This window comes from Antechinus flavipes, chromosome 1 (genome assembly GCF_016432865.1).
Source record: "Antechinus flavipes isolate AdamAnt ecotype Samford, QLD, Australia chromosome 1, AdamAnt_v2, whole genome shotgun sequence".
NCBI classification, from domain to species: domain Eukaryota; kingdom Metazoa; phylum Chordata; class Mammalia; order Dasyuromorphia; family Dasyuridae; genus Antechinus; species Antechinus flavipes.
Window position 1 is genome coordinate 441,009,123 of NC_067398.1, and position 21,012 is coordinate 441,030,134.

The 21,012-nt window shown below is 32.1% G+C and overlaps 1 protein-coding gene across 2 annotated transcripts in view; it reads right to left on the reverse strand.

Annotated features, from left to right (window-relative positions):
• Window positions 1-489: 489 nt before the first annotated feature.
• ZC2HC1A (zinc finger C2HC-type containing 1A) overlaps window positions 490-21,012 on the reverse strand; it is a 54,793-nt gene continuing 34,270 nt past the window's right edge. The window contains exons 8-10 of one of the 2 annotated variants that reach the window (XM_051970000.1): window positions 15,426-15,542; window positions 3,720-3,830; window positions 490-803 (exon numbers count right to left, since the gene is read on the reverse strand). In XM_051970000.1, coding sequence (XP_051825960.1) covers window positions 641-803; window positions 3,720-3,830; window positions 15,426-15,542 — 391 coding nt within the window. In that variant the 3' untranslated portion in view covers window positions 490-640. The remainder of the gene's footprint in view (window positions 804-3,719; window positions 3,831-15,425; window positions 15,543-21,012) is intronic. The other variant, XM_051969999.1, reaches the window with a different exon arrangement.

The following is a 21,012-nucleotide window of genomic DNA, read 5'->3' on the forward strand; positions in this document are numbered from 1 at the left end:
AAATTACAAGGAAACTATCATACCTGACACTATCTCAGGAAAATTACAGTATTCCTAGGCCTTGATTTCCTCATTAAAATAAGATAGTTGAACTAAATGACCATGGAAGTGCCTGCTAGCTCTAAAGCTAAGATATTATGACCTCTCAAAGACAGTATCTACATTAAAATAAAGTGTTCAATTATCTTCTGAAAATAATGGACACACTCCAAAAATTTCAAAGCAGTAACTTTAGACTGTTGGTATAATAATGTTCTTTAAAAAAACAAAACAAAAATTATTATCCAAAAAGTAACATATGCCCATTGAAAATATATTGACAACCTAAAGAATATTTTCCTAAGGGACACATTTGTGAGTACCTGATGTTTATTATTTACACAGACTATGTACATAGTATATATATATATATATATATATATACACACATATGTATGTGTATATATATATACATATGTATGTGTATATATATATATATATATAAATTATGCAGCCAAAAAGGATTGCACTCAAAAAATTACTATGTTTGCATATTTGTAACAAGAAGTAACTGGAGGAAGTGCTCTAAGTTTTCATGAACACTATGTAGAGAAGTATGGGCTTAGATCTTTCTTTTACAGTCTTTTACTTTTTGGTATATTCACAAAACCATCCTTCGAATGCCACATTCACAGCAGAATTTTGCCCATTCCACCGGATATCTGGTTCCACATTCATGGCAGAATTTTGGTAAATGTCCAGATGAATTTCCTTCATTTCCTTTAAGGCCTCCTCCATTGACAGATGAATAATCTACATCTGACCTGAAGTGATGAAGAACATCAGAAACACAAGTCCAAGTAATATTCAAATGATACTTAAAAAAAAAAACTGAGTTGTATAATATCTACTTCTTAGGCTTTCAAAAGTTTCCTTTATTTCATATGAAAATAGAAGATCATTGAACAGAAGATACACTAACTGCTAGTTCCTTTCTTTAGCATCAAAATATTAATACTACAGAAGATGCATGGAAAGGGGTGAGACCTGAAGCAGGAAGACTAACTAGGTGGTTCTTAAAATGGCATTATGTGGTAGTAAGGATCTGAACTATGTTGGCAGCTGTTTGAGTGAAGAGAAAGAGAGATATGAGTTGTTGAAGAGATATAAATGACAAGAAGAGTGAAGACTCAAGAATAACATTAGACTTTGAACTTGGGAGACCAAAGGGAAAGATAGTAGTATCCTCAGCAGAAATAGGAATATAAGGAAGGAGGATACTTTTTTGGCAAAAGATAATAAGCTCTGTTTTGTATATATGAGTTTGAGATGTCTCTGTGACATTAAGTCTGAAATATCCAATAAGAAATTAGTGATGTAAGATTAACTCAGCAGAAAGAATGAAGCTGAATTATATAGATCCTGGAGTCACATATATATCGATATAGACATATAAATAATAAACACATGGAAGCTAATGAAATTACCAACTGAAAGGGTATAGAAACATAGGAGAAAAAGAGGTGATGCATAGGGCAAAATTTTGAGGCACACCCAAAATATGGAGGTAAAGGCAACTGAGAAGAGGTGGTTATATAGACAGAAAGAAAAGTAAAAAAGATCAGTGCCATGAAAACCTAGAAAAGAGAATTCAAGACAGGAAAAATGGTCAATAGTATACAAGGTTGCAGAGAAATCAAGAATAAAGATTAAGAAAAGACTGTCAGATTAAATTATTAAAGATCACTTGTAACTTTGGAGAGAGCCATTTCAGTTGAGTGCTGAGATTAGAAGCATGAGAAAAGCATGCAATGCAAAGACATGGTGACAACTAGTACAAAAATGCGTCTTTGCTAAGTTTAGCTGAGAATGAAGAGATAAGGGATGACAGCTATGTGGAAGGACCCAGCAAAGGTTTTTCTCAAAAGATGGAGATCTGGATATGTTTCTGGGCAACAAAAAAAGGAGTCAATAGATAGGGATTGAAGATTATAGAGAGGGGAAAAACAGGGATAGGAGAGAATGATGAATGATGCCAAGAGGTTGTGTGGAATATGAAAATGATAAGGAGCTCACAGCTGGTTAAAAATCTAGATGAGATTTTTAAGAAAAATGGTAAGAAAAGAGATGAGATCTTTAGCTGAAAAATCTGGAGGAATGAATTTGTGAGACTTGCAAAAAGAAATTGAAAGAACTGTTGTGGTAAGTAGAATAAGAGTTAATTATGGAAGCATAAAAAGAATTGCCTTACTGCAGGGAAGTCAGGTTGAAATATGATAAATTTCAAACTGTGCATACCCTTTGATCCAGCAGTGTCTCTACTGGGCTTATACCCCAAAGAGATACTAAAGAAAGGAAAGGGACCTGTATGTGCCAAAATGTTTGTGGCAGCTCTGTTTGTAGTGGCTAGAAGCTGGAAAATAAATGGATGCCCATCAATTGGAGAATGGTTGAGTAAATTGTGGTATATGAATGTTATGGAATATTATTGTTCTGTAAGGAAAGACCAGTAGGATGAATACAGAGAGGACTGGCGAGACTTACATGAACTGATGCTAAGTGAAATGAGCAGAACCAGGAGATCATTATATACCTCAACAATGATACTGTTTGAGGATGTATTCTGATGGAAGTGGATCTCTTCGATAAAGAGAGCTAATTCAGTTTCAATTGATCAAAGATGGGCAGAAGCAGCTACACCCAAAGAAAGAACACTGGGAGATGAATATAAACTGCTTGCATTTTTGTTTTTCTTCCCGGATTATTTATACCTTCTGAATTCAATTCTCCCTGTGCAACAAGAAAATTGTTCGGTTCTGCACACATATATTGTATCCAGGATATACTGTAATCTATTCAACATGTAAAGGACTGCTTGCCATCTGGGGGAGGGGGTGGAGGGAGGGAGGGGAAAAATCGGAACAGAAGTGAATGCAAGGGATAATGCTGTAAAAAAATTTCCCTGGCATGAATTCTATCAATAAAAAGTTATTTAAAAAAAGAAATATGATAAATTTGTAGCAAATTCAGTACAGTTAAATAACTTACTTTTGCTCCATTTACAGCCTCTGCAGTAGGAATAGAAGTAATTAGGGTAGAACTCTGTCAAAGCCTAAGTGGTCTTAGAACAAAAGTATAGAATGGTCTGATGCTGAACTAGTCAACTACAGTTTTGTGACTGGGAAGAGATGAATGTGAAGAGACTGAATGATACAGTTTGGACTACCAAACTAGAGGTCAATGGGGATAAAGAATAAGTTTAGGATGAGCATAGTGTAAGGATATATGCTAAAAAAGAAAAAAAAATCCAGGGCTACACTGCTCATTTGTTGGAAATCAACTAAGCCTAATCAAAGTTTTCTTTTTGCCCTGGACCAACTGGCATTCTGCATATTTCAAGCTTATATTAAATTTTAGGTTCAAGAAATCCTATTTTTTGCACCAACTAAAATAATAGTTCTCAGAAGATAACATTGCAAGGAAATCCAAATGCAAAATATTTCAATGAAATCAAATGCATGACATGGAAAAGTTATGTTTTAACATTTTTTCCAGCTGCTGGGTATGGGAAGCAAAACTACTTATGCCAAATTTAATTCTAGCTCATTCAAAAAAATTGAATTAGCTCACCTAGCAATAAAAAGAATGAGTTGATTATTAAAAACCATTGTTATTCCATATAGCATCCTGAAAAATACATTTTAAAATTTCTAATAATGGTACCATATCATTAAACATACCTGTTTGTGTAACTATCAGCATTATAGGTTTTTCTCCTGTGTGTTAACACACCTGGTATAGAATTTTTTGCCAAACTAGGTGGTGTTGAAGTCCGTGCTTTCGTGCTACCTCTAAAAGGAAGAACAGGATAGATTTTAAAAGATGTAAATGATCAGCACCTTAATTGTGTACAAATGCAAAAATATAATTATTTTTAAAACCCTATCTTGAAGAATTTAAGTGAAATAAAAGTTCTGAGCCACAAAGAATCAAAATAATGTTCATGAGACTATGAATACTATTTAAATTAAAGCTATACTTTACAAATGCTACTTTGAAGATACAAATATTTTTAACACGTTTCATGTGACATTAAAACAGATTCAATCATTTCCCTAAAAGACTTTAAACAAGATAAAAGATTGCCTTGAAGCAATAGTAGTAGAGCAGAAAGAACACCGTGTTTGGAGTCAGAAGCCCTGAGTTTGAACCCTAGCTTCATTAATGTACTGGTTTGTAGGACTTTTGGCAGCTTACTGAACCACTCTGGGTCTAAGTTTCCTCATCTGAAGAATGGAAATATTATTTGCACTATCTTTCTACATGTATTGTGTAGTCATAAATGTGAAAATAAGAATTATGACCTATCTCATGTGTGTATGGATATATACATATGTAATATGTATATACACATTCTACAAATAAATAATGTAATATAGATAATTCTATGTATATGTAAAATTTTACTTTAATATATAAATTAACATTTAGCCACCATTCCTCATCAGCTCTCACCATGGAAGATCCCTCTGCCCCCATGGTCCCTTTCTCTGATTGATCAGTTCCTCAAGAAATTTCCACTTTAAGGCAAGACCTGGATCAGTCATCATTCCCTCCTTCATTCTTCTTTAAAAATGACACCTGGGACTCTAATCTTTTTTCTACACCATATCCCTGGGCTGGTATCTCCTTCTCTATCTTTACCCCTTTCCTATCCCTGCCACTGGTTTTCATCTTCCATTTTTGTGTTCCTGTCTCCCAGTAGAATATAAGCTAGTTGAAAGCAGAGACTTTCTTTCTTTTTGCTTGTATTTCTATTCCAACTTCTTAGGACAATACCTAACATGTAGTAACTGCTTAATAAATGCTTGTTCCTAATTTTTTATAGATTGGATTTTATTTGCACTACCTTTCTACATGTATTGTGTAATTATAAATGTAAAAATAAGAATTATGACCTATCTCATGTGTGTATGGATATATACATATGTAATATGTATATACACATTCTACGAATAAATAATGTAATATAGATAATTCTATGTATATGTAAATTTTTACTTTAATATATAAATTAACATTTAGCCACCATTCCTCATCAGCTCTCACCATGGAAGATCCCTTCCATGTAAAATAATTTGTAAAATAATTTGCCATATAATTTACTTAGAAATTATAATGTAAAAGAGGTAGTGTAGTGTGATGAGAAGTGTGGTATAGAGGATAGAAGGTTGGCCTTAGAGTCAAGAAGGCACAGGCCCAAGTCATAGCTCTAAGACATATATGATTCTAGATCTAAAGATGCAAAGGCCTTCAGCAATCATCAAGCTGAACACCCTCATTCTAGAGATGAAAAATTGAGGTCCAAGGAACTTAAATGACTTGCCCAAGGTCACATAAGTAGTTTCAAGGTCAGGTCAATGATTTATTCCATTATATCACATTGCCTGAATTCTATGTGACTATGAGTACATAAACCTAACTTTCTCAGTATCTCAGAAAACTCTAAGATTTAAAAGAAGCCATGTTATTGATCTACATTTATGGGGCAAGTTTCCACCTATGAGATCTGGACCATAAATAATCACTTGATTATTACTAATCACTGCACTGTGAATAAAGAAAATTAAACCACTTAAGACATTAAAAATCCGTATTTTGTTTATTAAATTTAGATCATGCTTATAAGAACAGCTATTAAGGGAATTTGGTGAAGGCTATTCTATTATTTTTTATATAGCTCTTAATTCCAGTTACCTACTTTCAATCAGGCCAGTTTATATAAGTATAATGTAAGTATAAATGCATATTTAAATGGTCAGGATGGCTAAGATAATTATTACTGTAAAAATGTTCAGATTAATGGTTCTTTTACAATTAATTACATAGGAGAGGTAGAAGAGAAATGAAGATGCACACCACTGGATCTGGAGGCTAAGGCAGTATCTTAAAGCTTTCATTCAGTGCTACACAGTCACCCCTAAAAAACATCCACAACACCCAAATTATATGCAAAATCCATCCATGAGATTAAAGTTCCTACATGGCATTTCTATTCAGCACACCTTGAAAATTATGCAGAATTACTGCAATGCTCTATTTTGAAATTGTTCTTCCAAATTATATCAGATAATGGGAAAAAAAAGCATGAAAAGACATATTGAAAGACATTGAACTTTTCTCTCAAGTTCTCTCAAAAATTTAAAAAAACTTAATCCCTTTACTTATTCCTATCACTTTTATAAATCATGAGCAAATACCTACTGAAATTCAATCATTAAGAATACTTAAATGTTTCAGAGGTTAAATATTAAAATGAAATGCCCATCAAAATGCTGTATCTTTTCAAAATGAGATGAAAATTTTATATAAATTCCAAGAAGATACAGAGGATTTTTTTTTCCTCTCTCAGTAGACAAACTATCTTGACTTCAAGATAGAACTTGAAAAAAAATTTTTCTCTCTAATACAGTCACTATGTCCACATTTAAAATGTGCTTTAGAAAGAAAATGCCTAAAAATAGGATCATTCATGAGGCTAAAGTTCTACTATCTCAATAATAACTATCTGTTCCTGATATATAGATATATATATAGATATATACACACACATATGTATGTGTATATATATGTATATATATTATGAACTTAAATCATATATACGACATATATATGTGTAATTATAATATATGTAAGAGTTTATAACTCTTAAAATATCAAAGTTATTATAATGACTTCTCTTACAATAAGAAGTCACATAATGTATATACTTTCTTTATTAGCCATCTTTATCATGAGTCATTATTTTCTTTTTTTAAGCAAATTTTAGTATTTACTGTATTTTTGGTTAAATTAACAATCATACCTTTATAAGTGGGTATCTACAAGATATAACAGAAAAGGTCTTAGATTAAGAATTAAAAAAAAAAAAAAAAAGATTGGAGTCCTGACTGTAATTTAACTAGCTATTTTACTTTGAAGAAGGTCAATTGGGTCCAAGACCAATTTCTGAAAACTTAAATCTATCACTTAAAGCCTCAACTTCTTCACTTCAAAAACAGAGATAAAAGTTGTACAATTTATCCTTTGGGCTTAAATTAATGAATGAAAAAACATTTGTTAAATATTTTTCTATGTGATTGATATGCACTGTACTAAAAACATTATGAGTATGTTAGGGGAAAAAACGACTAAGACCTGAAGATTTCTGTTTTAAGACTGATAGAAGGACCCTGAAATATTAAGGGTCAAATTTTAAGTTGGATGGCAAAGTAGGAAAGAACCTTACTAATACTCACTAATACTCACATCTTACAGATGAGGAAACTAAAGGCAAGATTAACTTGCCCAAAGTTATTCAAGGAGTAATCAAGAATTCAGACAAAAGTCTTTCAACTCCAAATCCAAAGCTCTTTCATATGTATATAATTATCATTGTCCTTATATTTCCATAGCTCTTTAAGGCCTACAAATAGGCTTTATGCATATCTCAATAGGGCTGTTTGCCAAAAAAATACTTTATAAACCTTAAAACATCATGTAAATATAAAATAGTATTATTTTTATTATGTGCAAGTTAAATATATTTGGTTTAGAGAATTCTGGGGATCTTTATAAATAGTAAATTATGATCTTGAAGTCTCATCTGGAAGAACTTCAATTTGGATTCTGTCTCCAGTTCTTTTTGACATAACCTGCGTTTCCTAACATCAACAAGAGCAGAGATAGCATGGGTATATTTTCTTTGCTCTATTTTCACACTGGCTTTATCAAAGATTTGAATAAATAAAAAGATGTCATTTTTACAGATGTTTTAAAATCAAGACTCAAAGAAAATGTTTTAATACAGCAACATTTCTAAATTATCAGATTAAAAGATGTTAACTGCAAGAGTTTTATTTAGAATAATGGAAAAACTTAATAGAAACTCTTAAAAAGTAGGTTTCTATTAAAATACTTTAAACTACCAACAAATATATCTTAAAAATGTATGTTTTCTAAAGTTATAGAGTAGCCTAATATTTCAATCCTTTAAGGAAATATTTGAAAGAGATTAATCAAACTGAGTCACAAATACTTACTTGTTAATGGGTAATAACTTATTTCTTTTGATGGCACTGTCTGATTTTCTATCACTTTCATACAACCTTTGTACATCTCTTCCAGTTCGAAGTGGTGGGCCTAATTTGTCCATCTTACTAATAAAATATATAAAGGGGTACCCATAAGGAGATTGCTAATGTTTGCTATTTAAATAATTCAAAAATTTTATATAAAATCAGACATTAATCTTCCTCAATAGAGTTCTTTCTTTTCTTTTCCTTCGATTGTCCTAACCACACTAAGTAAGAGGCTTTCAGGGAATAAACTAATTTAAGCAGTTATATAGAGATTATAGACATTCATAGAATTTACTCAAGAGCTATATAGATCCAGAAATTCTATACATATTTCCCACATGACAATGCAGAAAACTGGCACAAGACCACATTAAATGTTATCTTAAAGCATGTCAAAAGCTACTTCATAATCATTTCAAATGATGTATATTATCCTAAAGGATTATGTAGCAAACTAAGGCAACCAAATGAGGAGTGATAGGGCAGGAAAAGCAGCAGGGAAATTAGTATGGAAAACTACTGACTTAAGAAATTTTTAAAAAATTAGTGAAGCTGAATGGGAACCTAGAATTAATTAGCTATCAAATTTCTGATCTAATATTTTCCCTTGTTTTCTAAGTATTTTTTTATTACCTATACCCAGCACCTTCTTAAATAACTTCTTTGTATTTTCTGATAAATGCAAATAAAACCAAAAACCTCATCACTGAGGGTCTACAACTTGAATGCTTTACTCCTAAGAAATTAACAAGTAATAACGTAAAAAATCCCATTCCATACAATTTATCTAAAGTATAATGGATATATATTATTTCTTATGGAAACTATTACAAAGGTAAGTTTGTAAGGAGAAAAATTAGGCAATAAAAAAGAATGCTTATTAGTCAACAGAGACAATAAATGAGACTAATTTCTTAAATGCATATAAAATAAAATATGGTCATACATGCAATTTTCAGTTATCTGGAAAACAAAAACAAAAGCTAAATAAAGCCTTATCTGCACATATCATAAAAGTTTTGCAAAGAAGCATGAAAGGTCTCCACCTAGAGGATAACAGAAAAAACTGTACCAATTTAAAGAGTAATTTTCATCCCTTTTTAGCAGAAGCATTTTAATTACATGTAACAGGCAATCACTATTATCCTTTCATTTTCAGAGCAAAATAAAATTTAATTTACCTCTAAAGAAAAAATCTCAAATTATAAATCTACTTTAAATTTTTAAAGTTTAATAATGATTGTAGAGGTTATTTTTAGCTATTCAAAAGATGATTATCAAGTATCAGTCAATTCTGAATACAAATTAAAAGATTTATTTTTTAATAAATACTTCTGGTGGTTGTGGGATGGGAAGTAAAGAAAGGAGAAATTCACATTGTATTTTAAAGTTCCAATCTGAAAAGTCAACTCTGATCAAAATATAAAATTGCCTCTTGAGTCCAATTATCAAAATATGCAGGTGAAAAATCTGGAATTTAGGAAATAAAAAATAAATCATTTTTCTTGTCAGAAAAATGTTACAAGAATAAAATTGTTTCTATGGTTTTTCACAAAATTTTTTCCCTAAATGTGGATATCAAAAATCACTTTGTCTTAGGTACTATATGATTAATGTCAATCTCTGATTCTGCCAGTTTAATGATAATTTTCCTTATGTACAAGTTTATTACTTAGCCTAGGGACTGCTTGCTTCCATTAAACTCATTTCTGGTTTCTGAATTAAGGCCTAGTATTAACAGAAAATAGCCACTTTTTCCAGGGAAACACTGTTTCACTCTTGAATTGTTATTTTTTGGTTATCTATCCTTTGTTCTTGAAGAGGACTATGACAGGGTCCTTCATGGAAGGGATGCTGTGACATGAAAGTGAATTGGATTTAAGTGAGAGAAGGCTGTACTAACAGCCTCCCCTCTTTCTCCTCTGTAGCTACCCGAATCCAGTGGCAAATTATGGATTGGGATGACTAGAAATGGCTATGGATGCAGTGGTAGACCTTGGCCTTTTTAAGGGAATTTTGCTTTTTAAGTTTGACTGAGGAAATGTCCATACAGTGATCAGTAATAGGTAATAAATGAAGCAGAGAATGCCTCTTTTACGTATTTAAAAAAATTGTGTGTGTGTGTGTGTGTGTGTGTGTGTGTGTGAAATAAGGCAGAGAATGGCCTTTTTTCAATATAGATATAGATATAGATATAGATATACATGTTAAAAAAAAAAAAAACTACAGGAAAAGAAGATCCCAAGATTTCTGATCAAAACAGCCAGAAGAAAGCTGTCGATAATCTAAAGATTAGATTCTGTCCAGATTCTGTACAATCAAATTTTAAAGACCTTAAAAGAAGAACTATGATTCAATGGAAGAAAATTATATTGGAATCCAAACCAGATGAGATAAGAAAATTCTAAAAGTAAAATTTTGAAAACAAAAGAGAAGGAAAAACTGGAGAAGTATGAACAAAAATAAACACTTAAAATCCAAGAAAAAACTTTTAAGAGAAACTTTTTATTACTACTATTTAAACAATTTAAAATTTAAAAATGTGTAAAATAAAACATGATCTCACATTTTTTGTTCTTTATCAAAATTTTATTGATTTTATTGTATTGTTTAAATATATTGTTCACATTTAGTGATAATTAAGTTCATATTAAGAAATTTAGACGAAAAAGATATGCACAGAAGACCAAATCAAAAGCAATAATCATTTCTATAAAAATATGGACTCATCATGAGCCAAGGTAGTAGGAAAAGTCAAGACTACAAAAAGGAATTTGTTTTGTTTTTGCCTATGTTTCCCTGCTTTTTTTCTGCAAAAGAGAATCAAAAAAGGAATGGGCCTTAATTTGGGCCAGAATGAGATGATGGCAACTAATAACAGAGAAAAGGGAAAATTGTTCAATCATGCTTTTGTTATTGCTACTTAAAGAGAATAAACTTAGAAAACAACTAGGCAAAAATGGCAAAAAAAAAAAAAAGTTGATAAGGAAGATCACTAAGGACTAAGTAATAGAGTACCTAAGTTACCCTAAAGAATTTAAGTAATCAGATTATACTCAATCCAGTCAGACAGATTTGGAAACAACTGAATGGTTAGACTTAAAAGTGTAAATAAATGACTGAAAATCAACATGGAAAGTCTAGCAGAATCTGAGATCTGTGGTTGGCCCTGTACAATTCAACATTTTCATTAATGACTTTAATGCCACAAATGGCAAAATCATCGACTTTAAAGATCACGCAAAACTGAAAAGAATATTTAATACAGTAGATGATAATCAGGATCCAAAAAAGAACTTTGTGGACTTCCGGCCAAGATGGCGGAGAGGAAATACACTTCTGTGTAATCTCCGTGTTTTTCTCTCACTATTCATTTCATTTCATGCCTCTGAATTAATGCTCGACTGAAAAAAAAAACCATACAATTACTTACCAAGAGAAACCATCCTTGAGACTCGTCAAGAAAGGTCTGTTTTTGCGCGAGGGCGGGGACGGTATTTGGAAGCAGTCTGCGGGTAGCAGCAGCTGCAACCAGAGCACAGATAGCAGCTCAGAACCGGGTGGAGCGGAGAGGGGGTAGGACCGCAGCCGTCTCTGCGGTGAGAGCTTTGCTATAGGAGCAAATCAGCAGCCCAGCAGAGAAGCTAAAAACACCGGGGGTGAAGAATACAATCCCAAACAGCTGGAGTTTCTAGGGACCTGGCCACCCCTCCCCCACAGTGTCTTAGCCCGCTCGGATCTCAGAGCGCTCGGATCTCAGTGCGCAGGCGCCATAGCACAGTAGGACCTGTGCCTCACGAATACCCTGCCCCTCCCCCAAAGAAAGCAGCCTCCATTCAAGGGGTTTTTTTTCCTTCTGTTTCTTTGATAGTTTGTCTTTGATAAATAGACAGAATGAGCAAGAAACTGTAAAAGAATTTAACCCTGGACAGCTTTTATACAGATAAAGAGCAGACTCCAAACCCTGAGGAGACTAAAAACAAACAGTCCCCAGGTGAATCCCCGAAGGAGGAGACCTTATATCCCTCAGCACAGATGAATCTCATGGAGGAAATTAAAAAGGCTCTCACAAGGGAGCTAGAAGAAAAATGGGAAAAGGAGAGGGAGGCTCTGCAAAAGGAGAGGGAGGCTTGGCAAAAGAGCCTGGAGAAGTCAGTTAAAGAGAGAGTGGATAAAGAAACCAAATCCTTGAAAAATAGGATTAGTGAACTGGAAACAGAAAACAGCTCTCTAAAAAACAAAATTGGCGAAATGGAAAAAAATTCCACAGAACAAAAGAACTCAATTGGACAATTAGAAAAAGATCTTAAAAAAGTGAGTGAAGAAAATACCTCACTGAAAATCAGGGTCGAACAATTGGAATTGAATGACTCGAGGAGACAAGAAGAATCAGTCAAGCAAATCCAAAAAAATCAAACAATGGAAAAGGATGTGAAATACCTTCTGGGGAAGACAACAGACCTGGAAAACAGATCCAGGAGAGACAACCTGAGAATCATCGGACTTCCAGAAAAGTATGATGAAAAAAAAAGCCTGAACACTATCTTCCAGGAAATTATCAAAGAGAACTGCCCAGAAGTCATAGAAACAGAAGGTAAAATAGACATTGAAAGAATTCATCGATCCCCTACTGAAAGGGATCCTAAAATCAAAACACCAAGGAATATAGTGGCCAAATGCCAGAACCCTCAGGCAAAGGAAAAATACTGCAAGCGGCTAGAAAAACCCAATTCAAGTATCAAGGAGCCACAATAAGGATCACCCAGGATCTGGCAGCATCCACATTAAAGGATCGAAGGGCCTGGAATATGATATTCCGAAAGGCTAAGGAACTTGGTATGCAACCAAAAATAACTTACCCAGCGAGATTGAGCATCTTTTTCCAGGGAAGAAGATGGTCATTCAACGAAATAAGCGAATTTCATCTATTTCTGATGAAAAAGCCAGAACTTAACAAAAAATTTGATCTACAAGCACAGAACTCAAGAGAAATCTAAAAAGGTAAAGATTAATCTTGGGAACTATATTTCGGCTGTAAAGATGTATAAAAAATACATGTATACCTTGTTCTAGAAACTAGTTGAGGAAAGGACATTGTACTAGAAAAAAGGGAAAGTGGGGGTACTACATTTCATGAAGAGGCAAAGAAAACCTAGTATATCTGAGAGAAAGAATGGAGAGGAATGAAAATAGTGAGTATTTTACTGCTTTCAGAATTGGCAGTAAGAGAAGAATTTTAGACATATTCAATCTATGGTGAAACTTCTCCCACCTCATTGAAAAGTGAGAAGGGAAAAGTGAAAAAGGAAGGAATAAGCTAAGTGGAAGGGAATACGGGAACTGGAGGGAAAGGGGTAAGTTGGGGGGGGGGGGAACTCTAAGGGGAGGGGAGGGATACTGAAAAAGGGAGGGCTGTGAGAAGCAAGGGGAGCTCACAAGCTTAATACTGGGAAGGGGGGTAAGGGAGGGGGTAAGGGAGTAAGAAGGGAGAAAAGCATAAACCGGGGTCAACAAGATGGCAAGTAATACAGAATTGGTCATTTTAACCATAAATGTGAACGGGGTAAACTCCTCTATAAAGAGGAAGCGGTTAGCAGAATGGATTAAAAGCCAGAATCCTACAATATGTTGTATACAGGAAACACACCTGAAGCGGGTGATACATGCAGGTTAAAGGTAAAAGGTTGGAGCAAAATCTACTATGCTTCAGGTGAAGCCAAAAAAGCAGGGGTAGCCATCCTGATCTCAGATCAAGCTAAAGCAAAAATTGATCTAATCAAAAGAGATAAGGAAGGGCACTATATCTTGCTAAAGGGTAGAATGAATAATGAAGAAGTATCTATATTAAATATATATGCACCAAGTAGTGTAGCATCTAAATTCCTAAAAGAGAAATTAAGAGAGCTGCAAGAAGAAATAGACAGTAAAACTATAATAGTGGGAGATCTCAACCTTGCACTCTCAAAGTTATTATAATGACTTCTCTTACAATAAGAAGTCACATAATGTATATACTTTCTTTATTAGCCATCTTTATCATGAGTCATTATTTTCTTTTTTTAAGCAAATTTTAGTATTTACTGTATTTTTGGTTAAATTAACAATCATACCTTTATAAGTGGGTATCTACAAGATATAACAGAAAAGGTCTTAGATTAAGAATTAAAAAAAAAAAAAAAAAGATTGGAGTCCTGACTGTAATTTAACTAGCTATTTTACTTTGAAGAAGGTCAATTGGGTCCAAGACCAATTTCTGAAAACTTAAATCTATCACTTAAAGCCTCAACTTCTTCACTTCAAAAACAGAGATAAAAGTTGTACAATTTATCCTTTGGGCTTAAATTAATGAATGAAAAAACATTTGTTAAATATTTTTCTATGTGATTGATATGCACTGTACTAAAAACATTATGAGTATGTTAGGGGAAAAAACGACTAAGACCTGAAGATTTCTGTTTTAAGACTGATAGAAGGACCCTGAAATATTAAGGGTCAAATTTTAAGTTGGATGGCAAAGTAGGAAAGAACCTTACTAATACTCACTAATACTCACATCTTACAGATGAGGAAACTAAAGGCAAGATTAACTTGCCCAAAGTTATTCAAGGAGTAATCAAGAATTCAGACAAAAGTCTTTCAACTCCAAATCCAAAGCTCTTTCATATGTATATAATTATCATTGTCCTTATATTTCCATAGCTCTTTAAGGCCTACAAATAGGCTTTATGCATATCTCAATAGGGCTGTTTGCCAAAAAAATACTTTATAAACCTTAAAACATCATGTAAATATAAAATAGTATTATTTTTATTATGTGCAAGTTAAATATATTTGGTTTAGAGAATTCTGGGGATCTTTATAAATAGTAAATTATGATCTTGAAGTCTCATCTGGAAGAACTTCAATTTGGATTCTGTCTCCAGTTCTTTTTGACATAACCTGCGTTTCCTAACATCAACAAGAGCAGAGATAGCATGGGTATATTTTCTTTGCTCTATTTTCACACTGGCTTTATCAAAGATTTGAATAAATAAAAAGATGTCATTTTTACAGATGTTTTAAAATCAAGACTCAAAGAAAATGTTTTAATACAGCAACATTTCTAAATTATCAGATTAAAAGATGTTAACTGCAAGAGTTTTATTTAGAATAATGGAAAAACTTAATAGAAACTCTTAAAAAGTAGGTTTCTATTAAAATACTTTAAACTACCAACAAATATATCTTAAAAATGTATGTTTTCTAAAGTTATAGAGTAGCCTAATATTTCAATCCTTTAAGGAAATATTTGAAAGAGATTAATCAAACTGAGTCACAAATACTTACTTGTTAATGGGTAATAACTTATTTCTTTTGATGGCACTGTCTGATTTTCTATCACTTTCATACAACCTTTGTACATCTCTTCCAGTTCGAAGTGGTGGGCCTAATTTGTCCATCTTACTAATAAAATATATAAAGGGGTACCCATAAGGAGATTGCTAATGTTTGCTATTTAAATAATTCAAAAATTTTATATAAAATCAGACATTAATCTTCCTCAATAGAGTTCTTTCTTTTCTTTTCCTTCGATTGTCCTAACCACACTAAGTAAGAGGCTTTCAGGGAATAAACTAATTTAAGCAGTTATATAGAGATTATAGACATTCATAGAATTTACTCAAGAGCTATATAGATCCAGAAATTCTATACATATTTCCCACATGACAATGCAGAAAACTGGCACAAGACCACATTAAATGTTATCTTAAAGCATGTCAAAAGCTACTTCATAATCATTTCAAATGATGTATATTATCCTAAAGGATTATGTAGCAAACTAAGGCAACCAAATGAGGAGTGATAGGGCAGGAAAAGCAGCAGGGAAATTAGTATGGAAAACTACTGACTTAAGAAATTTTAAAAAAATTAGTGAAGCTGAATGGGAACCTAGAATTAATTAGCTATCAAATTTCTGATCTAATATTTTCCCTTGTTTTCTAAGTATTTTTTTATTACCTATACCCAGCACCTTCTTAAATAACTTCTTTGTATTTTCTGATAAATGCAAATAAAACCAAAAACCTCATCACTGAGGGTCTACAACTTGAATGCTTTACTCCTAAGAAATTAACAAGTAATAACGTAAAAAATCCCATTCCATACAATTTATCTAAAGTATAATGGATATATATTATTTCTTATGGAAACTATTACAAAGGTAAGTTTGTAAGGAGAAAAATTAGGCAATAAAAAAAGAATGCTTATTAGTCAACAGAGACAATAAATGAGACTAATTTCTTAAATGCATATAAAATAAAATATGGTCATACATGCAATTTTCAGTTATCTGGAAAACAAAAACAAAAGCTAAATAAAGCCTTATCTGCACATATCATAAAAGTTTTGCAAAGAAGCATGAAAGGTCTCCACCTAGAGGATAACAGAAAAAACTGTACCAATTTAAAGAGTAATTTTCATCCCTTTTTAGCAGAAGCATTTTAATTACATGTAACAGGCAATCACTATTATCCTTTCATTTTCAGAGCAAAATAAAATTTAATTTACCTCTAAAGAAAAAATCTCAAATTATAAATCTACTTTAAATTTTTAAAGTTTAATAATGATTGTAGAGGTTATTTTTAGCTATTCAAAAGATGATTATCAAGTATCAGTCAATTCTGAATACAAATTAAAAGATTTATTTTTTAATAAATACTTCTGGTGGTTGTGGGATGGGAAGTAAAGAAAGGAGAAATTCACATTGTATTTTAAAGTTCCAATCTGAAAAGTCAACTCTGATCAAAATATAAAATTGCCTCTTGAGTCCAATTATCAAAATATGCAGGTGAAAAATCTGGAATTTAGGAAATAAAAAATAAATCATTTTTCTTGTCAGAAAAATGTTACAAGAATAAAATTGTTTCTATGGTTTTTCACAAAATTTTTTCCCTAAATGTGGATATCAAAAATCACTTTGTCTTAGGTACTATATGATTAATGTCAATCTCTGATTCTGCCAGTTTAATGATAATTTTCCTTATGTACAAGTTTATTACTTAGCCTAGGGACTGCTTGCTTCCATTAAACTCATTTCTGGTTTCTGAATTAAGGCCTAGTATTAACAGAAAATAGCCACTTTTTCCAGGGAAACACTGTTTCACTCTTGAATTGTTATTTTTTGGTTATCTATCCTTTGTTCTTGAAGAGGACTATGACAGGGTCCTTCATGGAAGGGATGCTGTGACATGAAAGTGAATTGGATTTAAGTGAGAGAAGGCTGTACTAACAGCCTCCCCTCTTTCTCCTCTGTAGCTACCCGAATCCAGTGGCAAATTATGGATTGGGATGACTAGAAATGGCTATGGATGCAGTGGTAGACCTTGGCCTTTTTAAGGGAATTTTGCTTTTTAAGTTTGACTGAGGAAATGTCCATACAGTGATCAGTAATAGGTAATAAATGAAGCAGAGAATGCCTCTTTTACGTATTTAAAAAAATTGTGTGTGTGTGTGTGTGTGTGTGTGTGTGTGTGAAATAAGGCAGAGAATGGCCTTTTTTCAATATAGATATAGATATAGATATAGATATACATGTTAAAAAAAAAAAACTACAGGAAAAGAAGATCCCAAGATTTCTGATCAAAACAGCCAGAAGAAAGCTGTCGATAATCTAAAGATTAGATTCTGTCCAGATTCTGTACAATCAAATTTTAAAGACCTTAAAAGAAGAACTATGATTCAATGGAAGAAAATTATATTGGAATCCAAACCAGATGAGATAAGAAAATTCTAAAAGTAAAATTTTGAAAACAAAAGAGAAGGAAAAACTGGAGAAGTATGAACAAAAATAAACACTTAAAATCCAAGAAAAAACTTTTAAGAGAAACTTTTTATTACTACTATTTAAACAATTTAAAATTTAAAAATGTGTAAAATAAAACATGATCTCACATTTTTTGTTCTTTATCAAAATTTTATTGATTTTATTGTATTGTTTAAATATATTGTTCACATTTAGTGATAATTAAGTTCATATTAAGAAATTTAGACGAAAAAGATATGCACAGAAGACCAAATCAAAAGCAATAATCATTTCTATAAAAATATGGACTCATCATGAGCCAAGGTAGTAGGAAAAGTCAAGACTACAAAAAGGAATTTGTTTTGTTTTTGCCTATGTTTCCCTGCTTTTTTCCTGCAAAAGAGAATCAAAAAAGGAATGGGCCTTAATTTGGGCCAGAATGAGATGATGGCAACTAATAACAGAGAAAAGGGAAAATTGTTCAATCATGCTTTTGTTATTGCTACTTAAAGAGAATAAACTTAGAAAACAACTAGGCAAAAATGGCAAAAAAAAAAAAAAAAAAGTTGATAAGGAAGATCACTAAGGACTAAGTAATAGAGTACCTAAGTTACCCTAAAGAATTTAAGTAATCAGATTATACTCAATCCAGTCAGACAGATTTGGAAACAACTGAATGGTTAGACTTAAAAGTGTAAATAAATGACTGAAAATCAACATGGAAAGTCTAGCAGAATCTGAGATCTGTGGTTGGCCCTGTACAATTCAACATTTTCATTAATGACTTTAATGCCACAAATGGCAAAATCATCGACTTTAAAGATCACGCAAAACTGAAAAGAATATTTAATACAGTAGATGATAATCAGGATCCAAAAAAGAACTTTGTGAAGGGATAGATAATTTTTACTAAAAGAGAATATACATTCATTCATATTTTCAATTCTATTGCTTTCTTTTACTCCTTAAAAGCATCAGTAGCAGATAAGGTACTGTGATTATAATAAGATCCATGGGGTCTTGGATAATATGTTTGATTATAAAAAGATGGGTAACATCCCCTTTCTGGGTAGCAAAAATACGAAAATCAATCATATGCATTACAAGGACAGCTATGAATTCATATTTGAAAAGTTATTTTTGAAAGTTAAGTACTCTAACTACAAAAGTATTTTATTTTATTTATATATATTTTATTATTGAACTTTATTACTGAAAATATCAAAATTACAAATTTAAATATTATTTTTAACTTGATAGTAATTTTGTAAGGTCATGTTTGTAACAGTAGTTATCATAGTTTTCCGTCATTTAAAAGGAACTGAAACAAATTAAAGTCAACCAAACAGATTATAAACAAGAAAAATGGTTACGTGATACCTAGCAAAACAGGGTCACATGGTGGTAGGCAAGGATATCTTCAGGATATTTAAACATCTTATGAAATTTCATGGCATCTTTTTTGTGTTTCCATATGAGGCTGCCTGGAATATAAATATTCCGGAAAAAAAGAGGAACTTTTTCTTACAGTTCTTCTATCAATCTAAGTAAGGACTAGCCTAAAGCATATTTCTCTGATACAGAGTACTGATTATTAATTGCTACTAGAAGAAGTAAAGAAACAAAAAATACCTCTTCACACTCCAAGATGTTAGCAAGAATTAAAGGTTCAAAAAAAGAAACAAGTGTTTCACAAAATGGAAGTTACACAAAAGAGTAAGAGAAGGGAAAGAACCATTAGGGCTTAAAAGCAGATTTGAGGGTCTACTTGGATAGGGTAGAGTTGGATACTCTAAAAAGAAGCTTCTGGTCTTTTCAAGAATAATATGGTAGAGTCATCTATTAGAGAAGAGATTTTCTAGTATGGGGCAGAAGTAGTAGAGAATAGTATAGTTTGGTGACAGCATATCTTCAGGGATATGTGAAACAGCTATTTTGTTGACAATAATAATAATGGGAGCTATTTTGCCTTCACAGTCATATATTCAAGACATAACAGAGAATCTCTCAAAATATAAAAAATATAGATAACACTTACCAACATAAAATGATTCACAGGGACAAAAAAAAAAATGATACTTCCAGAAGAAATTTTAAAAGTATCATCAATGATAAACTGAAGATAACTAGGCAATAGGTGTGGTTCTCACTTTTTTTGGCCAAAGGCAAGGAATATAAAAAAGAAAAATTAATTTAGGAAGTGTGAAGAAATCCAAGAAACTAAACAGGGAAGACTGATGAAAAGTATCTGTGCAGCTGGTCATTGCAGTGATTAGAGTTACCATCTTTATAATATTGCTATATAAATTGATACAGTATATATAGCTTGTTTTCCCAATTCCATTCAATTCAACATGATCAGTTCCTACAAATCTTCCCAGGTTTTTCTGAAACTATCCCATTCAACATTTCTTACAAGCACAACAAATTGAAGTAATGTCAAGAAAGAAAGAGAGAGAAAAACAGAAATAATTTTTACTAGATTATTCTGGACCAGCTGGCCAGAAAAAGCAAAGAAATAAATAAGCATAGGAAATAGTATCATACCTCTGGAACAGAGGCATAGTAGTGATAGAGAATTTCAGTTATCAAGACATTTGTTGGACCTTTCTGCCAAAAATGGAGCAGCTAATAAATATCTGACTGCCTTAAAAACAATTTTATTATTCAAAAAGTAGACCACCAGCAAAAGGAATTTCAATTCTTTACCTAATTCTCAATGACAGGAAAGAAACAGTAGCCAGGAAGAAATAACAGGAAACTGATCAGAAGAAAACACTTCATCCTAGAATTTGTGATAAAGACGAGGAAATATGAGCAATGTATGACTTAGATCCTAGATTTGGAGAGAGCAAATTTTAAAAGATTCAAAGAAAAATAGTCAACAAGAGAGGCCAAGAATTTTTCAATGTGACTAAGTTTCTTCATTAGTAAAATGAGGATGATAATAATAACACCATTTGCAAAGGACCTTGCAAATCATAAACATCCTATTATAAATGCCAGTTAATAATACTATTGTTTTCAATTCATTTTCTCTGCAAAAGAGAATGACCTTTATACTGGAAATGCAAAAAAAAAAAAAAAAAATGGCTAACAAAGAGCTGACACCAAAGTTAAAGAATAAGAAAG